The following is a 24,921-nucleotide window of genomic DNA, read 5'->3' as shown; positions in this document are numbered from 1 at the left end:
CAATAGTAAGAAAATGGAAGACATACAAAATGACTGTTAATCAACATCGATGCAAAATCTCACCTCGTGGGGTATCCTTGATCCTGAGGAAGGTGAGAGCTCAGCCGAAAACTACATGGGGGGAACTTGTTAATGATCTCAAGGCAGCTGGGACCACAGTCACCAAGAAAACCATTGGTAACACATTACGCCGTAATGGATTAAAATCCTGCAGTGCCCACAAGGTCCCCCTGCTCAAGAAGGCACATGTACAGGCCTGTCTGAAGTTTGCAAATGAACATCTGGATGATTCTGAGAGTGATTGGGAGAAGGTGCTGTGGTCAGATGAGACTAAAATTGAGCTTTTTGGCATTAACTCAACTCGCCGTGTTTGGAGGAAAAGAAATGCTGCCTATGACCCAAAGAACACCGTCCCCACTGTCAAGCATGGAGGTGGAAACATTATGTTTTGGGGGTGTTTCTCTGCTAAGGGCACAGGACTACTTCACCGCATCAATGGGAGAATGGATGGAGCCATGTACCGTCAAATCCTGAGTGACAACCTCCTTCCCTCCACCAGGACATTAAAAATGGCTCATGGCTGGGTCTTCCAGCACGACAATGACCCGAAACATACAGCCAAGGCAACAAAGGAGTGGCTCAAAAAGAAGCACATTAAGGTCATGGAGTGGCCTAGCCAGTCTCCAGACCTTAATCCCATCGAACACTTATGGAGGGAGCTGAAGATCCGAGTTGCCAAGCGACAGCCTCGAAATCTTAATGATTTACAGATGATCTGCAAAGAGGAGTGGGCCAAAATTCCATCTAACATGCGTGCAAACCTCATCATCAACTACAAAAAACGTCTGACTGCTGTGCTTGCCAACAAGGGTTTTGCCACCAAGTATTAAGTCTTGTTTGCCAAAGGGATCAAAAACGTATTTCTCTGTGCACAATGCAAATAAATATATATAATTTTGACAATGTGATTTTCAGTTTTTTTTTAAATATAATCTATCCCTCACTGGTAAAATTAACCTAGCCTAAAAATTCTAGACTGTTCAGGTCTTTGACAGTGGGCAAACTTACAAAATCAGCAAGGGATCAAATACTTATTTCCTTCACTGTATACCTTCATTTGCTGCTTGTCCCTAGCCTGTGATTCTCTTATTTCCTGGCTCTGCTGATCCTGCTGTTACCATTGACCTCTGCTTCATATTTACCCTGGCTTGACTGACTATTCTCCTGCTCTGCATTTGTTACCACGTACACTCCTGGTTTGACTCGGCTCGTCCACTACTCTGTTGCTCAAGGTGTTTCCGTGGGCAACTACTCTACATTCCTTTGCTTTTGTGTTTCCTTGTGTTGTTTGTCTGTCGTGCACATATTGAGCGTAGGGACCGTCACCCAGTTGTACGCCGTCGCCTAGGACGGGCTGTGCAAGTAGGCAGGGACTGGGTGGCGGGAAGATTAGGGCTCATCTGTCTGTCTCCCTATCCTGACATTACACAGTGCCCCCAAACAAAAACAAAACTTGTACTCACCTAGGCCCCGTTCCCACGAAGAACTGAGCTCCTCAACGACGGGATCCTTGCGTAGGCTGGCATGATCCTGTAGCCTAGTACAGAGTTTCCCAACCTTTTCGGACTCGTGGCAGCACTAGAAAAATCGAATTTCCTCAGGGCACCCCTACCATAAATTGTTTTGAGAAAGACAGAAAACCGCCAAAAACAAGCACTACACTCGTAAAACTCAAAATTCTCTCAGGAATTGACAGCGTTGTTTGACCCTATTTTTTTTGTGTTTTTTCTTAAGGTAATGCAAAAGACGCAGGAAAAAAAAAGCACCAAACGAGCGCAGAAGGTATTTTCTGCCTCCTATTAATTTTTTAATTGGAGGTTAGAGGTGGAAACCACTTAAAGACGATGAGCTCCCCACTCACAGTAAAATGACCATCAGCCCCCCATTTCTTAGTATTATGACCATCAGCCCCCCACTCTCAGTAATATGACCATCAGCCCCCCACTCACAGTACAATGACCATCAGCCCCCCACTCACAGTAAAATGACCATCAGCCCACCACTCACAGTAAAATGACCAGCAGCCCACCACTCACAGATTCCTCCTGTAGATAGTGCCATACAGCCCCTTGTAGGTAGTGACACAAAGCCCCCTTTGTAGGTAGTGCCACATAGCCCACAGCCCCCTTGTTGGTATTGCCACACAACCCACAGCCCCCTTGTTGGTAGTGCCACACAGCCCACAGCCACCTTGTAGGTAGTACCACACAACCCCCTTGTAGATAACAACCCCCCCTTCCTTTAGATAGCGCCACTGTAGCTCCCAGAAGAAGCAAAATCCCTGTGTGGCCGGGGATTCCGCTCCTGGAGAGCTCAATTTCTCTGTCCATATATGGACAGTGATTTCAGGGGAAACTCCTGAAGCGGAGTCCCCGTCCACATCGTTGCCAACGCTGTGACAGGGGATTCCACTCCAGGTTACGCTCCTGTCGTCTGTGTCCATTTATGGACAGTGACGTCATTGGCTTCTCCTGGCGTGGAATCCCCGGTCACAGCGTCTGCAACGCTGTGGACGGGGATTCCACTTCAGGAGTTTCCCCTGATGTCACTGTCCATATATGAACAGAGAAATCAAGTTACCTCCCTCCTCTGCTATAGTGCCATCGTGACCGCTGTAGCAGCAGCAGCGGCTGCGAGCGGCGCTGCCGCCCTTGGGGGGGCCCGACCCGGGCGCCCTCATGCCCGGTGTCGCCGCTAGCAGCCGCTATGGCTGCTACAGCGGTAGCGACACCTGAGTGAAGTAGTGCCAGGGTGGAAAGTAGACTGCTGAGTTGTCGGGCCCGGGTGCTTCTGAAACAAGCAGGGGAAGGGATCCAGCACAGCGCCCCCTTCCACCTGCTGGAGTGATGCGCCCTATGCAAAGGCACAGGTCGCACATCCCTAAGGCCGGCCCTGCGTCTGACCCACGTGATGCTTCTTTCCTTTATATTGTCCATAAGTCCCCAGTGATGCTTCTCTTCTTGATCCTACCCATGTCTCCTCAGTGATACGACTGCTCTCAATGATACACCTGCTCCCAGTGAAGCTTGTTCTCCATATTGTCCATGTTTGACCAGTGATGATTTTGTTCTTGATCCTGTTTATGCATTGCAGGTGCTTTTTTTCTGTTCTCGACCATATAATATGTTCCATTGATGCTTCTGTCTTGGATCCTATCTGTGTGACCCCAATAAGAATCTTGTTTGTGTTTCTATATTGTTTCTAGCCCCTGTCCTTTGTATCTACTGTGTCCTGGTCGTTTTCTAAGTTACCGTTATATGATTCTGATAAAAGTAAAGAAAGAAAGCATAAAACTAATTTTACTATAGGGTTTTAAAAAGCGAACAGTAAGTCTGCTTGTATAATAAAGTGTTACCTACCACATTTCTACTATCTTGTAGATTTCTTCATGAGCTTTACCCATGTCGATATAGGTTTTAAGGTGTTTCTACCACTCTGTGTTCATGTTCATTACTTTTGCAAATCCTACAAATTATGGACCTTCAGACATTCAAGGGAATATCTACTCAGTGTCATGAAAATAGCAAAAAGTGAAGTTGAAGGAAGCCAAAATGATGTTCACAGGTGCAGAAAACCATACCATTTTTTATATTTTTCATCCATATTGGAGGAGCAAGTTTTCAGGATAATTGTTACTAGGCTAAAATCATTTTGTCTGTAGTGGTCGTATTGGTAGTATTTTGCTTAATAGCAGGTATATAGTACTTAGGACAAATATATAATTGAACTGCCTCACTTTGTATTGCCCCCTATGTAACACCAAATTCTTGCTCCGATATTCGGTGCATTACTGTGAGGCAGTAGGCGCGATGACGTCATAGAGAGCACCGCCTGCATTGTTCCGCTGGAGAAAGCCTGGTCAGGAGAGGCCAGGCGAGCATTGCTGTTTGACAGCATAAGAACAGGAACAGGTTAGTTTGTGGTTGTATGACACTTTCTACAGGGGGCACTGTGTGTGGCACTATATAGAGAGAGCAACTTAAGCTCTGATTTCTGCATCCACAATTGAACTGTGAACATAGCCTTACTGTTGGCGTTCAGCTTTGTCCATAACCTGATGTCAGACCCAGGTAAATGTACCTTCACTAATAGTAATTAAGTACCCATGGTATATAGTACAGTAAAATTAACAAAAAATATTTAGATCTTACCAGAATGCCAGTAGTTAAGCTTGCCCCAGATTCTAACGATTGATCCATATATATCTCTTAGGCGAACAAGTTCAGCTTGATGAGCCTCATAAGATGATGAGCTTAAAACAACTTCATCTCCTGGTCTCCAGTCTACGGTACCATTTAGCGCAATCCTACAAAAGATTGATATAGGTCAAAATCAATATAACAAAATTGTTCAAATTTGACAAAATATAAAGTTAAAGCATTAAAGGGTATTCAAACATTTTTAGAATGCTAGATACAGGCTTGTTATATGGTGAAATAGTACTACAAAGCAAAATATAAAAACCCAGATTAGCTAGTGGAGGTGTTGCACAAACTATTTACTGTATAATACTAAAGTATGTACCAAATGTAAGAATGTAACTACTCTAATACTGCCTCCTATGTACAAGAATATAACTATTCTAATACTGCCTCCTATGTACAAGAATATAACTATTCTAATACTGCCTCCTATGTACAAGAATATAACTACTATAATACTGCCCCTATATACAAGAATATAACTACTATAATACTGCTCCTATATACAAGAATATAACTACTATAATACTGCCCCTATATACAAGAATATAACTACTATAATACTGCCCCTTATATACAAGAATATAACTACTATAATACTGCCCCCTATATACTAGAATATAACTACTATAATACTGCTCCTATATACAAGAATATAACTACTATAATGCTGCTCCTATATACAAGAATATAACTACTATAATACTGCCTCCTATATACAAGAATATAACTACTATAATACTGCCTACTATATACAAGAATATAACTACTATAATACTGCCCCTATATACAAGAATATAACTACTATAATACTGCCTCCTATATACAAGAATATAACTACTATAATACTGCCCCTATATACAAGAATATAACTACTATAATACTGCTCCTATATACAAGATTATAACTACTATAATACTGCCCCTATGTACAAGAATATAACTACTATAATACTGCTCCTATATACAAGATAACTACTATAATACTGCCCCTATATACAAGAATATAACTACTATAATACTGCCCCCTATATACAAGAATATAACTACTATAATACTGCTCCTATATACAAGAATATAACTACTATAATACTCCTCCTATGTACAAGAATATAACTACTATAATACTCCTCCTATGTACAAGAATATAACTACTATAATACTGCCCCCTATATACAAGAATATAACTACTATAATACTGCTCCTATATACAAGAATATAAGTACTATAATACTGCCCCTATATACAAGAATATAACTACTATAATACTGCTCCTATATACAAGAATATAACTACTATAATACTGCCCCTATATACAAGAATATAACTACTATAATACTGCCCCCTATATACAAGAATATAACTACTATAATACTGCCCCCTATATACAAGAATATAACTACTATAATACTGCCCCTATATACAAGAATATAACTACTATAATACTGCCCCTATATACAAGAATATAACTACTATAGTACTGCCCCTATATACAAGAATATAACTACTATAATACTGTCCACTATATATAAGAATATAACTACTATAATGCTGCCTCCTATATACAAGAATATAACTACTATAATACTGCCCCCTATATACAAGAATATAACTACTATAATACTGCCCCTATATACAAGAATATAACTACTATAATACTGCTCCTATATACAAGAATATAAGTACTATAATACTGCCCCTATATACAAGAATATAACTACTATAATACTGCTCCTATATACAAGAATATAACTACTATAATACTGCCCCTATATACAAGAATATAACTACTATAATACTGCCCCCTATATACAAGACTATAACTACTATAATACTGCCCCCTATATACAAGAATATAACTACTATAATACTGCCCCTATATACAAGAATATAACTACTATAATACTGCCCCTATATACAAGAATATAACTACTATAGTACTGCCCCTATATACAAGAATATAACTACTATAATACTGTCCACTATATATAAGAATATAACTACTATAATGCTGCCTCCTATATACAAGAATATAACTACTATAATACTGCCCCCTATATACAAGAATATAACTACTATAATACTGCCCCTATAGACAAGAATATAACTACTGTAATACTGCTCCTATATACAAGAATATAACTACTATAATACTGCCCCCTATATACAAGAATATAACTACTATAATACTGCCCCCTATATACAAGAATATAACTACTATAATACTGCCCCCTATATACAAGAATATAACTACTATAATACTGCCCCATTATACAAGAATATAACTACTATAATACTGCTCCTATATACAAGAATATAACTACTATAATACTGCCCCTATATACAAGAATATAACTACTATAATACTGCCCCTATATACAATAATATAACTACTATAATACTGCCTCCTATATACAAGAATATAACTACTATAGTACTGCCCCTATATACAAGAATATAACTACTATAATACTGTCCACTATATACAAGCATATAACTACTATAATACTGCTCCTATATACAAGAATATAACTACTATAATACTGCTTCTATACACAAGACTATAACTACTATAATACTGCCCCCTATATACAAGAATATAACTACTATAATACTGCTCCTATATACAAGAATATAACTTCTATAATACTGCTCCCTATATACAAGAATATAACAACAATAATATTGCTCCTATATACAGGAATATAACTACTATAATACTGCCCCCTATGGACCAGAATATAACTACAATTAACAATTAAACAGTGGGGTTGGGAGGATTCCATAGTTTGGCTCAGGTATAAAGACGTGTTCAGCTACGCTGTGTTTAAACTTTCAATGTTATAACTTACATTTCATTTTCTGGCGCTATGTCTGCCCCGAGATGTGTCCATGATGTGCTGGGATAAGCACTATAAATTTGCAACTTTCCATAAACTCCTGGAATAAGCAAAAAAAAAAAGTATATTTTAAAGAGAATGTACATACATCATGTATACCGGTTATCAATGCCGTAATAGCGAAATAGATCTGTTCAGCAATAGGACCACAAAAAGTTTTGTTTTTTTTTTCTTGTTCAGCCTATAAAATATTATAAATACATCTGCAAATGGTTAAAGTTATATTTTTTTTATACTGGCAAATTTCCATTTGAAATATTGCATTAAGCGCAGGCTTCCTTGGATAATTTGTACCTTTAGAAAACAGATTTTTCTATTGTATTTTGGCCAAAGTTGGTGACTGGCTTTCTGTTTTCTATTACGGTACGCAGCAGCTATTAGGCAGTAGAATTAGAGAACTTATATCTAAGAATGTGCATCAACAGAAAGGCTAGCTATAAAATTAAGCAATTCAGATATTTATAAATATTTTACAATAGTTTAACCATCAATCACTCATTTATGATTATTTAAGTGAAAAAATATATAAATATATATATATATATATATATATATATATATATATATATATATATATTTTATGCATAACGAATTCTGCCCATTAATAAAAATTATTTTAGTCCTAAATAAAAAACAATACTGCCAAAAGAGATCTCCGCTTTAGACAATCCCTACTTGTTAGAAGGGTCGCTTGACAATGATCTAATCACTTGCTGGGACCCCCAGCGATCAGCTGTAATCTATGGAAAATCTGGCAGTAAGTGTTCCATTTCCCTGCAGCGCCACCACAGGGGAAATTAAGCATTACACAGTGTCCATTCATATCATTGTGTTGTCTGTGTAAAACAGGACAGAGCGAGAGATTATTTTTGTAACTGCTCTCCACTCTGGCCAAGAAATGAGGATCCTGAACAGAGGACCCCTTTCTATGAAAGGGGTGGTCTCATAAAGACAACCCCTGGCCATATGACCTATGAAGACATGTAAAAGTCATAGAGCCATTAAACAACCCTAAATTATTGTTCTAACAGAGTTCAGTTATTTATTTGATTTTTTTTAAGATATATATTGGAGGCCCCATTTGGTGTAGGTCCCAGTGCATTTTTCCCCATTGGCCTACCTATAACCTAGTCCCTAGCCGTTATGAACACCCATCAATTTTTCTGGATGTCTGCAGCTCACCTGTCATAAACAGCTTATTTGGAGGAGGGGCTTTCTTTTTTTTTTTTTTCTTTTTTACTAATTTTCCAAATTCCCTTTGAGATTTGAACTAAACTAAAAAAATAAATAAAATAGTAACAAGTTCTTCAGTTTTAGTATTGGTGGGCAAGGATGAAATGTGAGCCTTCTGCTGAGTGTCTGTGAGGGATCGCTAAGGACAGAATGGCCACTACTTATCTGAATTGGCATAAATGATGCTCTCTTTTCTAGACCCCAACCGGCACAAAAATAGGATAGGGGATTTAGGGTGCCAGTTAAGGTTGCCCGAGGCATGTCTAAGATGACATCTGTAAAAGGGTCTATCCAGGTGACATATTAAATTCCATTACAGTAAGTTAAAGGGGTTTTTCTGGAAGACAAATTGATAACTCCTCCTAAGGAGAGACCTTCAATGTGTGCTAAGTGGGGGTCTGACCCTAAAGATCCCCATCAATCAGCAGCACGAAGAGGGCACAGCGCCTGATGGATCAATATGTCCCCTATATTGTTAATTAAAGCAGTGACATTAAATGTTTTTCTGGAAAACCCCTTATGTCAATTACTTTCCACTCAACTGGCTGTACATTATACATTAAATAGATTATGCAGTAAAGAAAATTCATTTCCATACACCCCTTTAGGGAATTCTGAGTTAATATAGGGGGTCCCCTGCTTAGGATCCTCATCAATTAGCAAGAGAGGAGAGCAGTTACATAGATTGTCTCTCGGTCTGGAGGACCTGTTCTGTCCTGCATTACATTGGACACTATGTAATGCTTAATTTCTCCTGTGGTGGTGCTGCAGGGAAACTGAACACTTACTGCCAGGTGTCCCCACAGATTACAACTGATCGCTGGTGGTCCATTCTAACAAATATTGATTGTCCAAAGCGGACAATCTCTTTAAGAGAGGTCACTGCACCGAATACTGTGATGTCATAAGTGACAGCCCAAAGCAGTCCTATATTCTGTTACTTTTCAATAATTTCCATAATGTACCTGTTGGAAGCATCAAGTCTCAATTTCATCTCACAGTGAGCAATTCCGAGAGTTATTAACACCTAAATGTCTGAATCCTTATTATTGGGGACTACTAATCTCTTGACCCAATGTCTTATGTCAATCGATCTAGGTCCTCTATACAGTCAATGTGATTAATATACTGGTGTGTACTTTTTTGAAACTTATGTATGTCCCTTTAAGCAAACATGTGCAAGTGATATTATGCTCTTATTTGCATATCCGCTGTGTAGGAAATCAAGCACCGGGGCAACGCAGAGCAGTTTAAAATAGAGTAAGTGCTTAAGGGCTATTTTCAGCCAATCTCCCATTTGCTTCCTAATGCAATAATTATGCAAATGACACAACTACAGTCAGGCAACCACTAGATACAATATAGAAAAAAATTAAATAAAACATGAGCATAGGTTTTCAAATATGCTTCATCCTGTCATAAAAAAGGAAGCCGAGCCCATGCAGATAGTTTATAATATACTCGCAAGTCATCAGGCTAACAGTAATTTGGGCTTTGAGCGGTACCATATTGGCTTTGTCAAGCAGACTGTCTATTAGGCGTGAATTTTTTGTCTTCTATTACCAATGACTCCGGGGGACACGTGTAGACCATTGAGACGATCGCAGTGGACCCCTGTAGATGTACGGAGCAAAATCCGTAATCTCTGATCTCGTTGTAGAGGTTGTTGAGATGTGCCTATGGAAAAAGAACAAATATCGAGACGTTAATGTTTTTAAAAAAATCTAAAAGATTCCGGGTCTTATTTATTTCTTACCTTATTTTTAATATATAGTCCCAACATATTTATTGCGTGATTCAAGGACCCACGTTATGTGATTCAAGGCCTTGATTGGCGCTTTTCGTTAAGCTGAAGCCGGGCTCACAGATGTTCTTGGTGAGTCTGTCTTCAGGCTGACGAGGAGCGCCGTTCACAGCTATAGGTGCCGAGCACTTACCTCAGCGCTTCTGCACCTTTATTTCAGCGACGGCTGGGATCTCAGCACCTGGACCTCCACTGATCAAAACTTCTCATATGTCTCTACAACATATCAAAAGTTTTATGAAAGTGCAGTTACTCTTTAACCCCTTCCCGACATTTGACATATACTTATGTAAGTGCCGGCAAATGGAACTATAGAGGCCGAGCCGGCTCCATTCCTAGAATGTGTCCGCTACATGAAACACCCGACATTTCTCTGCAATGAGCTCGTTGAACCCCTTAGATGCTGCCGTCAATAGCGACTGCAGCATCTAAGCTATTAGAAAGAGGGGGATAGTTCTAACCTCCCATCGGCCATCCCGCGACGCAATCGCGGGGTGCCGATGGTTGGCATGGCAGCTTGGGGGCCTAATGCATGCCCCCAGGTCTGCCATCTTTGCACTCCTAAGCGCCGTCCGAGACAGGGTTTAATAAGAGCCTGTCAAAATCACAACATACTGCAATACATAAGTATCAATTGCTGGTACAATTCCCCAAGTGGGTGACAGCACAAAAAAAAGGTGAATCATAGGAAAAAAATTGTAAGGAAAATGCTTGGATGTGCAAATGTTTTTTGTAGTTTTTTATTTGTATTAAAACAAATGTAGTGGGCACTATTAGGCCCTATGCACACAAACGTATTTTTGCGGCCAAAATTCACCCGCAAATCATTTCAATGGGCCCATGCACACGCCTGTGGTTTCCAGAGTCCGTGCATTGCCCAGGAGCCTGGACCGCAAAAAGAACGGGAATGTCTTATTACAGCCATATTTTGCGGTCCAGGCTCATAGAAATTAATGCACGCGGCCATGTGCACGGCCTGCGATTTGCGGGCGGTCCGCGGGTGAAACTCCGCGGCCGTCTGGGCCCGCAAATCATGGCCCGTGAACACTGTGGTCGTGTGCATGAGGCCTTACTGTGTGGAGGCACAAAGGGGGCACTATTACTGTGTGGAGGCACAAAGGAGGCACTATTACTGTGTGGAGGCACAAAGGGGGCACTATTACTGTGTGGAGGCACAAAGGGGGCACTATTACTGTGTGGAGGCACAAAGGGGGAACTATTACTGTGTGGAGGCACAAAGGGGGCACTATTACTGTGTGGAGGCACAAAGGGGGCACTATTACTGTGTGGAGGCACAAAGGGGGCACTATTACTGTGTGGAGGCACAAAGGGGGCACTATTACTGTGTGGAGGCACAAAGGGGGAACTATTACTGTGTGGAGGCACAAAGGGGGAACTATTACTGTGTGGAGGCACAAAGGGGGCACTATTACTGTGTGGAGGCACAAAGGGGGCACTATTACTGTGTGGAGGCACAAAGGGGGCACTATTACTGTGTGTAGGCAGAAAGGGGGACCTATTACTGTCTTTGCTCTCTAAAAAATATTTTATAATTAGTTATAAAAATATATATTTATTCCAATTCTATTTTATTTTAATTATATAATTGTATTCATTTTTTTAATAAAAATGTTTACATATATTGGTGAATAAATATACACATTCACCGATAAATGTAGAAATATTTTTTCTATTATAGAAGTCATCACACTTACAATATGTCATCGCTTCACGGCTTCAACCGCAGGACAAAAAATAAACATTTCGTACAACAGAAAAAATGCAGGATTGAAAAATGGTGTCTACTTAAATAAATGAATGTTGAAATCTGTACTTAAGCTCCTAACTTGTCAAATCTATATTAATACAGTAGCCTTCTGTCTACAATGGGAAACAAAAAGAAAAACGAGAAGCGGTGGTAGGTGGGGAGGAGGGGCGGCGGCGGTGGACTCTTTATAATAATTTCCGTAGCAAATAAAAATGACTAATTATTGTTTCATGGAGTACATAAGAAGGATGGAGAGCAGATCATATATCTGGTATGTTTTATAATTCACTCAACTAATAACTTTGGCTTCGTTTTGCCAGCTCTGACAGTAAAAATGATTACGACTTCCTTAATCTCAATGATGTTAGTTTATAGTTTTATTAACATTACCATGTTCCAAACAGATATTGCGGCGGCAGAAAGAGAGAGAAGTAGGACAGTGTTTGCCCCGAGGGAATTTATTTAAGTCCAGCACAAGACTTTCGCATTCCTTTGGTTAGGGATTAAATCAATTATACAACAGATGTGGAAATAAATATATTGGGGGAAAAAGGAATTTTAACTAAAAAAAAATAAAATAAAATAAAAAATGCTGTGATATATAATATATACAAAAACATTTATATAACAAAAATGGAAATAAAGAGTAAAGTGTTAAGCTGGTGTGAAAAAACCTTGTGATATCAAAACATCTCAGACATCTAAATAAGGTGAAAATAGAAATTTTCCGTACAATTTCAATATGGAAGAAATAGATATGTTTCTTGTTAGGAAGAAAAACAAATTTGAGGTTTAGCATGGGAATGAAATTTGTAGAGTGTGAGGGGGAATAAGGATCATGTTGTTTTCGGCAGTATGCAGACATATTCCGTTCTTTGACAGATTCGGTAAAATAAAATAAAAAGTATTAAAAACATCACTTGGGTAGACTTATCTTAAATTGTCCTCTAAAAAAATATTTATGGGCTGGAAAAGTGGAAAATTGTGAGCTTACGTGTAATTTTTTTCAAGGTTACAGAAAATAACAAGGTATTGTGGGCCAAACATGATGATATTTATATATGCAGGGGCGTGCACTTTCGAGGGGCAGCCCTATAGCAACAAGAAAATAGACCTGATCCTATCTCTTGATATATAATCTCTTGCACATGCCTACCCTACATTGGCCCATGGAAGGGGAGCTGAGCCCCAAGGCCTAGATGAAAAGGAAAACAGGAAGGAATAGCACATTGAAAATCTTCTTTCAACAATTACATTTCGCCCACCCCATTTACATTGACTTAGCGGCCTACCATCCACCACCCAAGATGGAGGGGCTGTGTAGTCTTACACAATAGGCAGTGGTAATTTCAGAATCTAAAATCTGAACGGGCATGGCTTGGTATAATTTACCCCCTCTCGCGAGGCAGGGTTTGCTATGTTTGTAGGGTACCGCAGTGGGGTAGCAATTTAGCCCAAGTCCCTGTCTGGGGGACCCATATTCTCCCCTACTACATAAGAGTAAAGCAGCACTATAATCTCCTGGTATATCGGCACACTGGCCTACTGTACCATACTATTTTCATATTGATGCCATAATATTAGCTAAACCACATTACAAAAGGTGTACTTTATATTTAAAGGGCATATAGATGTCATGGCATCACCATGAATGGCAGGGGCTATTACTATTGGCGGTTAGATGGTGTCCCAGGAGTTTTCAGCTATGACTCTGTAAGCAACATAAATTTTTGCCTCCAACTTTGTGACATGCGACCCAACACCTCGAGCTCCTCTGGATAATCTAAATGGAACTTAAATCATTATAGAAACCCATGGTGATTTAAGTTTGGATCAGCAGAATTGAGGTCCGACCATTGGGGCCGTAATATTGATGCAAATATGTCCCTGTCTTATGGTCTAAATGGTTATATCCTAGAAGTTCCAACATAATTCTAATTCATGGCCAACATTTTTTTCTATTAGAGGACTATACTGGCACCGATCTATGGGTCCTACTATGCATATTTTCAATATTGTCTTGAGAGTATGATCATGAAGGGCTTAGAAGGTGTCACAAGAGTATTAAAAGGTGAGACCAACATCTGAAAACACTTGTCGCAGGAGCCTGGGCTCCCACATATACCGTTCCTGTCTCTTTACATGGTTCTATATAGATACTCCATAACAAGACATATTTCCAAATTAGGGGTGTAAGGAGGCTGGGAAACAACCTTTTGAAGCTTTGATGGAGGCCATACTGGCTAATAGTCTTTCACTGCAGAAAAATGTATTCAAATTGCCGAATTTCTTTTTGCCACTTATATATATTTTGGAACTTGTCTAAAATGAACTCAATAACGGTTTAAGAGCCATGTGATGATTGGCTAAGTGTAAAGTCTAGTCAACTGGTTTACTAGTATAGCTGTTTGACTAAATGGAAAACTGTAATGGCAGGAAGGAGGTGAAGGGAAAGTGAGCCCTAATCTACCCACCGCCCTGTCCCTGCCTACTTGCAACGACCCGCCCTAGGCGACGAGGTACAACTGGGCGGCGGTCCCTACGCTGTCTAAGTGCACAGGAAAACAAACAGGGAACACGCAAGGGAAGGGGCAGTAGCCACGGAACGCCACGAGGAAACGGAGCGGCGAACGAACAGTCAGGACCAGGACGAAGTGAGTACACCCAAGCGGGCACGGAGACAGAAGCAAGCCAGGGGCAAAGCAAAGCAGGTCAAGCAGAACTGCAGCAAGGCAGAAGCACGGCAGAAGCAGGCTGGAGCAAGCAGCAGTGGGGCCAGGAATCCAAAAGAATTACAAGCACTGAGAGAGAGAACAAGGCAGGTAATAAAGGACAGGGGGCGGAGCTAACTCCGACAGACCAGGCCGCGATAGGCTCTCCCACTCCTGAGCCTGCCACCCTGGTTGGTGGGAGATGGTGTCAGTCGAACAGGTCTGGCCTCAGGTGTGGATTGATTAATCCCAGGAGTATACCTAGATGAAGTACCTGGCAGATCCCTAACAGTACTCCCCCTTTTATGAGGGGCCACCGGACCCTTACTAAGGGGACCCGGTTTAGTGGGGAAGAGAAGGTGGAACCTCCTGATCAATACCCCAGCGTGAACATCACGGGCAGGTACCCAAGTCCTCTCCTCCGGCCCGTATCCTCTCCAATGGACCAGGTACTGGAGGGAGCCCTGGACCATCCTACTGTCCATAATCTTGGCCACCTCGAATTCCACCCCCTCAGGGGTGAGAACGGGAACAGGAGGTATCCTCGAGGGGGACCAGGACGGGGAGCAGCGTTTAAGGAGGGAGGCATGGAAGACGTCATGTATGCGAAAGGATGGGGGGAGCTCCAGACGGAAGGATACAGGGTTGAGGACTTCAATGATCTTATAAGGTCCAATAAATCGGGGAGCAAACTTCCTGGACGGGACCTTAAGGCGCAAGTTCCTGGACGACAACCAGACCAAATCCCCGACGACAAACCGGGGGTTAGCAGAACGTCTACTATCCGCCTGAATCTTTTGTGCGCTCTGGGACGCCTCTAGGTTCTTCTGAACCTGGGCCCAGACAGTGCACAGTTCCCGATGAACATCCTCTACCTCAGGATTATTGGAACAACCAGGGGAGACGGAGGAGAACCTTGGGTTAAACCCGAAATTACAGAAAAACGGGGAGACCCCTGACGAGTTACTGACCCGGTTATTCAGGGAAAATTCAGCAAGGGGAAGGAATGAGACCCAATCGAATTGACAGTCAGAGATGAAACACCTTAAATATTGTTCCAGGGATTGGTTGGTCCTTTCCGTTTGGCCATTAGTTTCGGGATGGAGGGAGGCAATAAATCTCCTGTAATAGTTGGCGAACCCTAAAAAACACTGTAACGCCTTAAGGGAGGCAGGTTGGACCCATTCCGCCACAGCCTGAACCTTGGCAGGGTCCATGCGGAATTCATGAGGAGTGAGGATTTGCCCTAAAAATGGTATCTCCTGTACCCCAAAGACACATTTTTCAGTCTTAGCAAACAGATTATTCTCCCGAAGGACCTGGAGCACCTTCCTAACATGCTCCACGTGGGAGGACCAGTCCTTGGAAAACACCAGTATGTCATCAAGGTACACAACAAGAAAATTACCCAGGTACTCTCTCAGGATTTCATTAATAAAATTCTGGAAGACAGCAGGGGCATTACACAACCCAAAGGGCATGACCAGGTATTCGAAATGACCCTCGGGTGTGTTGAACGCAGTTTTCCACTCATCCCCCTCTTTGATGCGGATAAGGTTATATGCCCCCCGTAGATCGAACTTAGAAAACCATTGGGCTCCCTGAACCTGATTAAAAAGATCCGGAATCAAAGGAAGTGGGTACTGGTTCCTTACGGTGACCTTATTCAGGTTACGATAATCAATGCACGGCCTAAGACCACCATCCTTCTTCCCCCCGAAGAAGAAGCCAGCACCTACAGGAGAAGTCGAGGGGCGAATGAAACCCTTGGCCAGGCATTCTTGGATATACACCCTCATAGCTTCACGTTCAGGACATGAAAGATTAAATATCCTACCCTTAGGAAGCTTGGCACCAGGCACCAAATCGATAGCGCAATCGTAATCTCTATGGGGGGGCAACACCTCGGAGGTCTCCTTAGAAAACACATCGGCGAAGTCCTGAACAAACTCAGGAAGCGTGTTTACCTCCTCCCGGGGAGAAATAGAGTTAACAGAAAGACATGACATAAGACATTCATTACCCCATTTGGTGAGATCCCCAGTATTCCAATCAAACGTGGGATTATGCAACTGCAACCAGGGAAGGCCTAAAACCAGATCAGACGATAATCCCTGCATCACCAGTACAGAACACTGCTCCAAATGCATGGAGCCAACCAGGAGTTCAAAAACAGGAGTATGCTGAGTAAAATAACCATTAGCAAGGGGAGTTGAGTCGATTCCTACTACAGGGATAGGATAAGGTAAATCAATACAAGGCATCTTTAGAGACAGCAAATTCCACAGACATGATATTAGCAGATGAGCCAGAATCCACGAAAGCACTGCCCGTGGCAGACCGGCCAGCAAACGAGACCTGAAAGGGAAGCAAAATTTTATTGCGTTTCACATTAACGGGAAATACCTGTGCGCCCAAGTGACCTCCCCGATGATCACTTAGGCGCGGAAGTTTTCCGGCTTCTTATTCTTGCGCCTGGGACAGGTGTTCAGTAGATGCTTGTCGTCCCCACAGTAGAAGCAGAGACCATTCATTCTGCGAAACTCCCTACGTTGTCGAGGGGACATGGAGGCCCCGAGTTGCATAGGTACCTCCGAGTCCTCCGTGGAGGGGCGAGGAGACGGGACCTCGGGGGGGATCGCAGAAAAGTCAGAGGGGAGCACACTGAAGCGTTCTAGCTGACGTTCCCTGAGACGTCGGTCAAGTCGTACTGCTAGGGCCATAACCTGGTCAAGGGAGTCAGACGAGGGGTAGCTAACCAGCAGATCCTTCAGGGCGTCAGATAATCCTAACCTAAACTGGCACCTTAGGGCCGGATCGTTCCACTGAGAAGCTACGCACCACTTCCTAAAATCAGAACAGTATTCCTCAACCGGTCTCCTACCCTGACGTAAGGTCACCAGCTGACTCTCGGCTAAAGCAGTCCTGTCAGTCTCGTCGTAAATGAGTCCGAGGGCAGAGAAAAAACGATCAACAGAGGAAAGTTCAGGGGCGTCAGGAGCCAAGGAGAAGGCCCACTCTTGGGGCCCTTCCTGTAGTCGGGATATGATGATACCCACCCGCTGGTTCTCGGAACCTGAGGAGTGGGGCTTTAGGCGGAAATACAGTCTGCAACTCTCCCGGAAGGAGAGAAACGTCTTACGGTCCCCTGAGAACCGGTCAGGTAACTTGAGGTCAGGTTCTAGAGGTGAGGTGAGGGGTACTACTAAAGCAGCGTCACCCTGATTGACCCTTTGGGCCAGGGCCTGGACCTGTAGGGAGAGGCCCTGCATCTGCTGGGTCAGGGTCTCAAGGGGGTCCATGATAGCGTCAGCGTAGGAGAAATGGTAGACTAGGTAAGGGCTTGTAATTATGTAATGGCAGGAAGGAGGTGAAGGGAAAGTGAGCCCTAATCTACCCACCGCCCTGTCCCTGCCTACTTGCAACGACCCGCCCTAGGCGACGAGGTACAACTGGGCGGCGGTCCCTACGCTGTCTAAGTGCACAGGAAAACAAACAGGGAACACGCAAGGGAAGGGGCAGTAGCCACGGAACGCCACGAGGAAACGGAGCGGCGAACGAACAGTCAGGACCAGGACGAAGTGAGTACACCCAAGCGGGCACGGAGACAGAAGCAAGCCAGGGGCAAAGCAAAGCAGGTCAAGCAGAACTGCAGCAAGGCAGAAGCACGGCAGAAGCAGGCTGGAGCAAGCAGCAGTGGGGCCAGGAATCCAAAAGAATTACAAGCACTGAGAGAGAGAACAGGGCAGGTAATAAAGGACAGGGGGCGGAGCTAACTCCGACAGACCAGGCCGCGATAGGCTCTCCCACTCCTGAGCCTGCCACCCTGGTTGGTGGGAGATGGTGTCAGTCGAACAGGTCTGGCCTCAGGTGTGGATTGATTAATCCCAGGAGTATACCTAGATGAAGTACCTGGCAGATCCCTAACAGAAAACCATTCCAGTTTTAAGTAAAAACCATAAGGAATGGATATTTGCATTCCTTACATGAGAAATTTGTGGCTCATTGTTGTGAAACGCAGTAACAGTAGAGCGTGGTAGCTGAGATGGACTGAAGAAGGGTCTCCATTGGTCAAAAATGATGGTATCTGTGGTCCAGCATTCGTTATCTTGCCCTGTTTTTTCTTTGTAGCCTGCCTAGAGGCTAAAGGTTGAAGAATTATTCAAAAACATTTCTGTCCTTGATTTCCACCAGAACAACCCAACATTTTGTGATGGACCATTTCATTTTTTTAGTTACATCTATGATCACTGAATATGTTATTTTTTGCTCAGACTCCATTCATTGTGAGCAATATGTGCAACCATCTGAACATAATTAGGGAAATCAACAAATAAAATTGTTCCCTTGTCACTCGAAGCAAATCAGAACCATTTCATATAGCTTGTGGCTTTTTATATCAGCAGTAGTATGATTGAGATGTTAGACAGCATACATCCTGCTAGATCTGATGTTAAGTCATAGAGTCATATGCTTGCCGCGTTTCGTTGGTAAGTTCAGCAAGGAACGTATACATGGAAGAAGAGCTACGAGGCTGAAGTATGGATTCACCAATAGGGATGTCAATTTCTATTAAAGTTGTTTACCAACGTACCTCATTATCTGCACTATGTTAGGATTTCTTTAGGGTGTGGTGGAACTTGGACAGATGGGTTGGAAGGAAAATTCCCCTAGGGGCCTCAAACAACGGACAAGGACAGATGGGGGCCGAATGTTAACTTGGGGGTCTGAAACACTCAGCCCTGAAAGAAAAATTGCTCTGCTACCATTTAACACATGTAAGTCTATAGAGTCTGCTCAAAAAATAAAATAATGAAGAGGGATTGAAATTATTAAGACCTAACGAGACATAAGAGAAATTAGTTTCAGCCTAATGCTTTTTTACAGGTTCACGGCGAATCTTGCAAAAATGTCCTCAGGGCAAGACAGATGCTAAAGTAGGCGATCTTACAGCTTACCGGATGGAAAAATAGAAGAATTGAAAAAAATAAACAAAAATATTTATTTTGGGGCACAATTCTCCAGGAGCATGTTTAGCAATAAAAAACAGTTCCGCACAAATACTATAATTAGGAGGTGGGTCTGTTCGGTGGTGAAGCAACAAAGGGTCCGATGGTTGGTGTTTCACCCAAACCTGGTGCCTGAGGTGGACCGAAGGGAACAGAAGGAACTTAAATGGCAAGAAAAGGTGGGGGGGGGGGCTTATTACGGATTACATTTATGCACCATGATTGTTAAACACTGTGACGTCCCATCAAGCCCACAAGGGTCTGCTATGGGATCCTTGTAGAGAAGGGGCCCAGCCCTGGTTAGTCTCATCACCTATTGGGTGGTAAGACCCTGTGTCGGGCTCCCCTCTACAGATGAACTACATTGTTAGCAAAAAGGGGGCTGGAAATTGTCTCATTGGGCATGGAAATGGGCAGAAGGGGGAAACAAACACCGGGCACTTCTGTCATAGATGGCAAAGCGTGTCATAATAATGGAGGCCCATTTTGCTTTGATTTGCTATTGGGCGATATGATGTTTTTTAAATAATGTCCTTCCTCCGACACCCACTGATGTTTATATGTAGTGGTGGTCAAGTCCGTAAATGGGTTCCCCCATAACAAACTGTGCAATGTACGGGAGATCAGTGCATTGTATAGAGAGGCTTTTTGCTACAGCCGTGTCACATACAGTATGTCACATATCCCGGAGAACCCTTTTAATACTATGAGGTCTTGCACTGTGTGGTTAAGGGCAGTGGTCAATGTCCACACTGTGAGCCTTTATTTCATACATTTCATGATCAAAAAGGCAGTAAAAAAAGAAAAGAAAAGGATTTTGGATAAATGGCCAGTGATACTATGGCTAGCAATAATATGGGGGTACTGTTGATTACACTGATATGGGGCACTGGGGCTGTTATGAGGGACTGTGACTAACACTGTTATGGACCACTGTGTTATTTGGTCATACCTGTTATTTGAGCCGTATTAGGCACTGTTTGGCATGTTTATTTATACACTGTATGGCAGAACAACATATGGGGACAGTTTCCAACAGAAGGTGCGGCACTGGGCATTATCCAACTTAAAACTGGCTATGAGTGTGGATGTCACCGTTAACTGGGTTCTGTGACTAGAACTGATGTGGGGGCACTGTAAATGCTAATTTAAGGGAGTCCTGTTAGTGCAAATGGACATAGATGTTCTATAATTTTTCATCTGAAAATAACAATGGACGATTCCCCCGTTAATTCTACAGGAACAGGGTGTGATAGGTGGCTGCCAGAAACTTTTTGAATCACTTATCCTGGTGGAAGCAAAATAATTTTACAGGAAAATCTCAACCTCTTTTTCCCTTGATATGAGACATTGGGTGAAGTTCATGCAGCCCCAAATGCACTAGATTGTTAAGAATATAATGTATTTTGACCCACCTTGGTTGGTATCCAGGTCAATGATGCTTAGATAGCTGTCTACACACTATGCACAGGTCATTTGAAGAACTGATCACTCATTTTATCTCCATAATGTAGGGCTCATAACTTTTTTTAGTCTTCCCCTCTCGATGGGAAGACAGATAAGGGGCAGGAGGGAGGATAAATAAGGGGTGGGAGGGATGATAGATAAGAGGCGGGAAGGAGCATAAATAATGGGTGGGAGGGATGATAGATAAGTGGCGGGAGGAAGGATAGATAAGGGGTGGGAGGGATGATAGATAAGGGGTGGGAGGGAGGATAAATAAGGGGTGGGAGGGATGATAGATAAGAGGCGGGAAGGAGCATAAATAATGGGTGGGAGGGATGATAGATAAGTGGCGGGAGGAAGGATAGATAAGGGGTGGGAGGGATGATAGATAAGGGGTGGGAGGGATAATAGATAAGGGGCGGGAGGGATGATAGATAAGGGGTGGGAGGGTTAATCGATAAGGGGCGGGAGGTATGATAAATAAGGGGCGGGAGAGATGATAGATAAGGGGTGGGAGGAATGATAGATAAGGGGTGGAAGGGATGATAGATAAGGGGCAGGAGGGATGATAGATAAGGGGCAGGAGGGATGATAGATAAGGGGCAGGAGGGATGATAGATAAGGATGGGAGGAATGATAGATAAGGATGGGAGGGATGATAAATAAGGGGTGGGAGGAATGACAGACAAAGGGCGGGAGGGATGATAAATAAGGGGTGGGAGGAATGACAGACAAAGGGCGGGAGGGATGATAAATAAGGGGAGGGAGGAATGACAGATAAGCGGTGGGAGGGATAATAGATAATGGGCGGGAGGGATGACAGATAAGGGGTGGAAGGGATGATAGATAAGGGGCGGGAGGGATAATAGATAAGGGGTGGGAGGGTTAATAGATAAGGGGCGGGAGGGATGATAAATAAGGGGCGGGAGAGATGATAGATAAGGGGTGGGAGGAATGATAGATAAGGGGTGGAAGGGATGATAGATAAGGGGCAGGAGGGATGATAGATAAGGGGCAGGAGGGATGATAGATAAGGATGGGAGGGATGATAGATAAGGATGGGAGGGATGTTAAATAAGGGGTGGGAGGAATGACAGACAAAGGGCGGGAGGGATGATAAATAAGGGGTGGGAGGAATGACAGACAAAGGGCGGGAGGGATGATAAATAAGGGGTGGGAGGAATGACAGATAAGCGGTGGGAGGGATAATAGATAATGGGCGGGAGGGATGACAGATAAGGGGCAGGAGGGAGGATAAATAAGGGGTGGGAGGGATGATAGATAAGAGGCGGGAAGGAGCATAAATAATGGGTGGGAGGGATGATAGATAAGTGGCGGGAGGAAGGATAGATAAGGGGTGGGAGGGATGATAGATAAGGGGTGGGAGGAATAATAGATAAGGGGCGGGAGGGATGATAGATAAGGGGTGGGAGGGTTAATAGATAAGGGGCGGGAGGGATGATAAATAAGGGGCGGGAGAGATGATAGATAAGGGGTGGGAGGAATGATAGATAAGGGGTGGAAGGGATGATAGATAAGGGGCGGGAGGGATAATAGATAAGGGGTGGGAGGGTTAATAGATAAGGGGCAGGAGGGATGATAAATAAGGGGCGGGAGAGATGATAGATAAGGGGTGGGAGGAATGATAGATAAGGGGTGGAAGGGATGATAGATAAGGGGCAGGAGGGATGATAGATAAGGGGCAGGAGGGATGATAGATAAGGGGCAGGAGGGATGATAGATAAGGGGCAGGAGGGATGATAGATAAGGATGGGAGGGATGATAGATAAGGATGGGAGGGATGATAAATAAGGGGTGGGAGGAATGACAGACAAAGGGTGGGAGGGATGACAGATAAGCGGTGGGAGGGATAATAGATAATGGGCGGGAGGGATGATAGATAAGGGGCGGGAGGGATGATAGATAACGGGTGTTTTGTATTATTTGATGGCAAAATACAATTTAGAAAAAAAAGTATTAGGAGCAATTTCTAAAATCTCTCTCCTTAAGAAAGAACAGCAAACAAAAAACTCCACATATAATAAAACGATAAATTATTAATATTATTGGACAATATGTAAGCTACTCACCGACACTTAACCGTCCACCTGCTATGAGGATACAAGCGACGCTCAACTCATTGCTGAAGTTTGTGGGAAATTCCAGATTTCCGACTACATACAGACCACGAAGAGGAGGCAGCACGATGTCAACCATTATGGTTCTGTCTAGGAAATAAGAAGAAGTTATTTGGCTAAACCTCCGTAAAATAAAAAACAATACTAAACTCAAGGCATTACCAATCTCCAACATATTGTCTTTTTAGAAGCATTTTAATGTTGTCATATATTGATATGAGGTGTGTTCTTTAAAGGGATTTTCTGGGACTGTAATATTGATATTGATTGTTATATCTGATTGGTGGGGGTCCGACTCCCGGCCACAATGCTCGCTGGATTTAACACGTTCCTTCAGTTTTTTATCCAGACATAGCGCCATATATATGGATGTGGTTGTGCCTGGTACTGCAGCTTAGCCTCATTTAAATGAATGGGATGAAGCTGCAGCACCATGTTCACACGACTTATTTTCAGGCTGCTTTTAGAGCAGAAAAGCCTCGTTTTATGATCCAAAATACACTTGAAATAAGTCTGCAAACAGTTTCCTATTGAATTCAATGGGAAATACACTGTGCTGTTCACATGAGGAGTATTTCTACACTGCTGAATTAAAAAAATGCCTCGTAAAAAGAAGCATCGTAAAAAGAAGTAGCATGTCACTTCTTGAGGCGTTTTTTGGAGCTGATTTTCCATTGACACTATGAAAATTGCCTTAAAAAAAGGCCTCAACTAATGCCTCAAAAAAAGCCTCAAAAGAGGCTTCAAATTAAAAGAAGCTCCATTTTCAGCTTAAAAAACGCCTGAAAATCAGAGGCTGTTTTCTCTGAAAACTGTTCCGTAATTGTCAGACGTTTTTCACTCAGTGTGTGAACATCTAACACCTAAAAAGTTACTAACCGTTGGAGAGCGCAAGGCTTTGTAATCAGAACAGCACAGTGGAGATGTGATAGATAAATAGATACAGCAACAGTATAAGATGAATAGACAGAGACAGAGAGACAGAGAGAGACAGAGAGACAGACAGAGAGAGAGAGAGATAATCCTCTAATTGTGTCCACATTATTATGCCCCCTGTAGTACCCCTTCACAGTATAATGTCCGCATAATGGCCCCCACACAGTATAGTGCCCCCCTGTAGATTTTTCCATACAGCCTCCCTGTAGACAGTGCCATACAGCCCCCCACCTCCCCCTTGTAGACAGTGCCCCCAAACAAAAACAAAAATTGTACTCACCTAGACCCCGTTCCCACGATGAACTGAGCTGCTCCACGATGGGATCTTTGCGTAGGCCGGCGTGATCCTGTAGTCTAGTACAGAGTTTCCAAACCTTTTCGGAGTCGAGGCAGCACAGGAAAAATAAACTTTCCGCAGGGCACCCCTACCAACAGTAGTTTTGAGAAAGACAGAATACGGCTAAAAACAAGCACTCCACTCGTAGGGTATGTTCATACAGCATTTTATGTAAGGCCAAAAAATCTGCCCCAAAATTCCTTCAAGAATTTTTTTAAGCCGTTGAAGCTGTCAGGGATCATTACCATGTATATTGTCTGAAAAATATTATCCTCACACATATGTATATACATTTCAGTTCTTTGTGTAATATACTGATATATATAACAAGTTCTTTGTTCATGTCGGACACACCTATGGAAGACACCGCCCCCTGGA

At 42.7% G+C, this 24,921-nt stretch overlaps 1 protein-coding gene across 1 annotated transcript in view; it reads right to left on the bottom strand.

Annotated features, from left to right (window-relative positions):
* Positions 1-24,921, bottom strand: part of PKHD1 (PKHD1 ciliary IPT domain containing fibrocystin/polyductin) — a 515,144-nt gene that overhangs the window by 129,014 nt on the left and 361,209 nt on the right. Inside the window, exons 51-54 of the mRNA XM_075860893.1 lie at positions 23,223-23,360; positions 9,958-10,071; positions 7,114-7,201; positions 4,212-4,366 (exon numbers count right to left, since the gene is read on the bottom strand). Coding sequence (XP_075717008.1) covers positions 4,212-4,366; positions 7,114-7,201; positions 9,958-10,071; positions 23,223-23,360 — 495 coding nt within the window. The remainder of the gene's footprint in view (positions 1-4,211; positions 4,367-7,113; positions 7,202-9,957; positions 10,072-23,222; positions 23,361-24,921) is intronic.

This window comes from Rhinoderma darwinii, chromosome 4 (genome assembly GCF_050947455.1).
Source record: "Rhinoderma darwinii isolate aRhiDar2 chromosome 4, aRhiDar2.hap1, whole genome shotgun sequence".
In the NCBI taxonomy this organism is placed as follows: Eukaryota; Metazoa; Chordata; class Amphibia; order Anura; family Rhinodermatidae; genus Rhinoderma; species Rhinoderma darwinii.
This window is presented reverse-complemented; position numbering and strand designations above follow the sequence as displayed.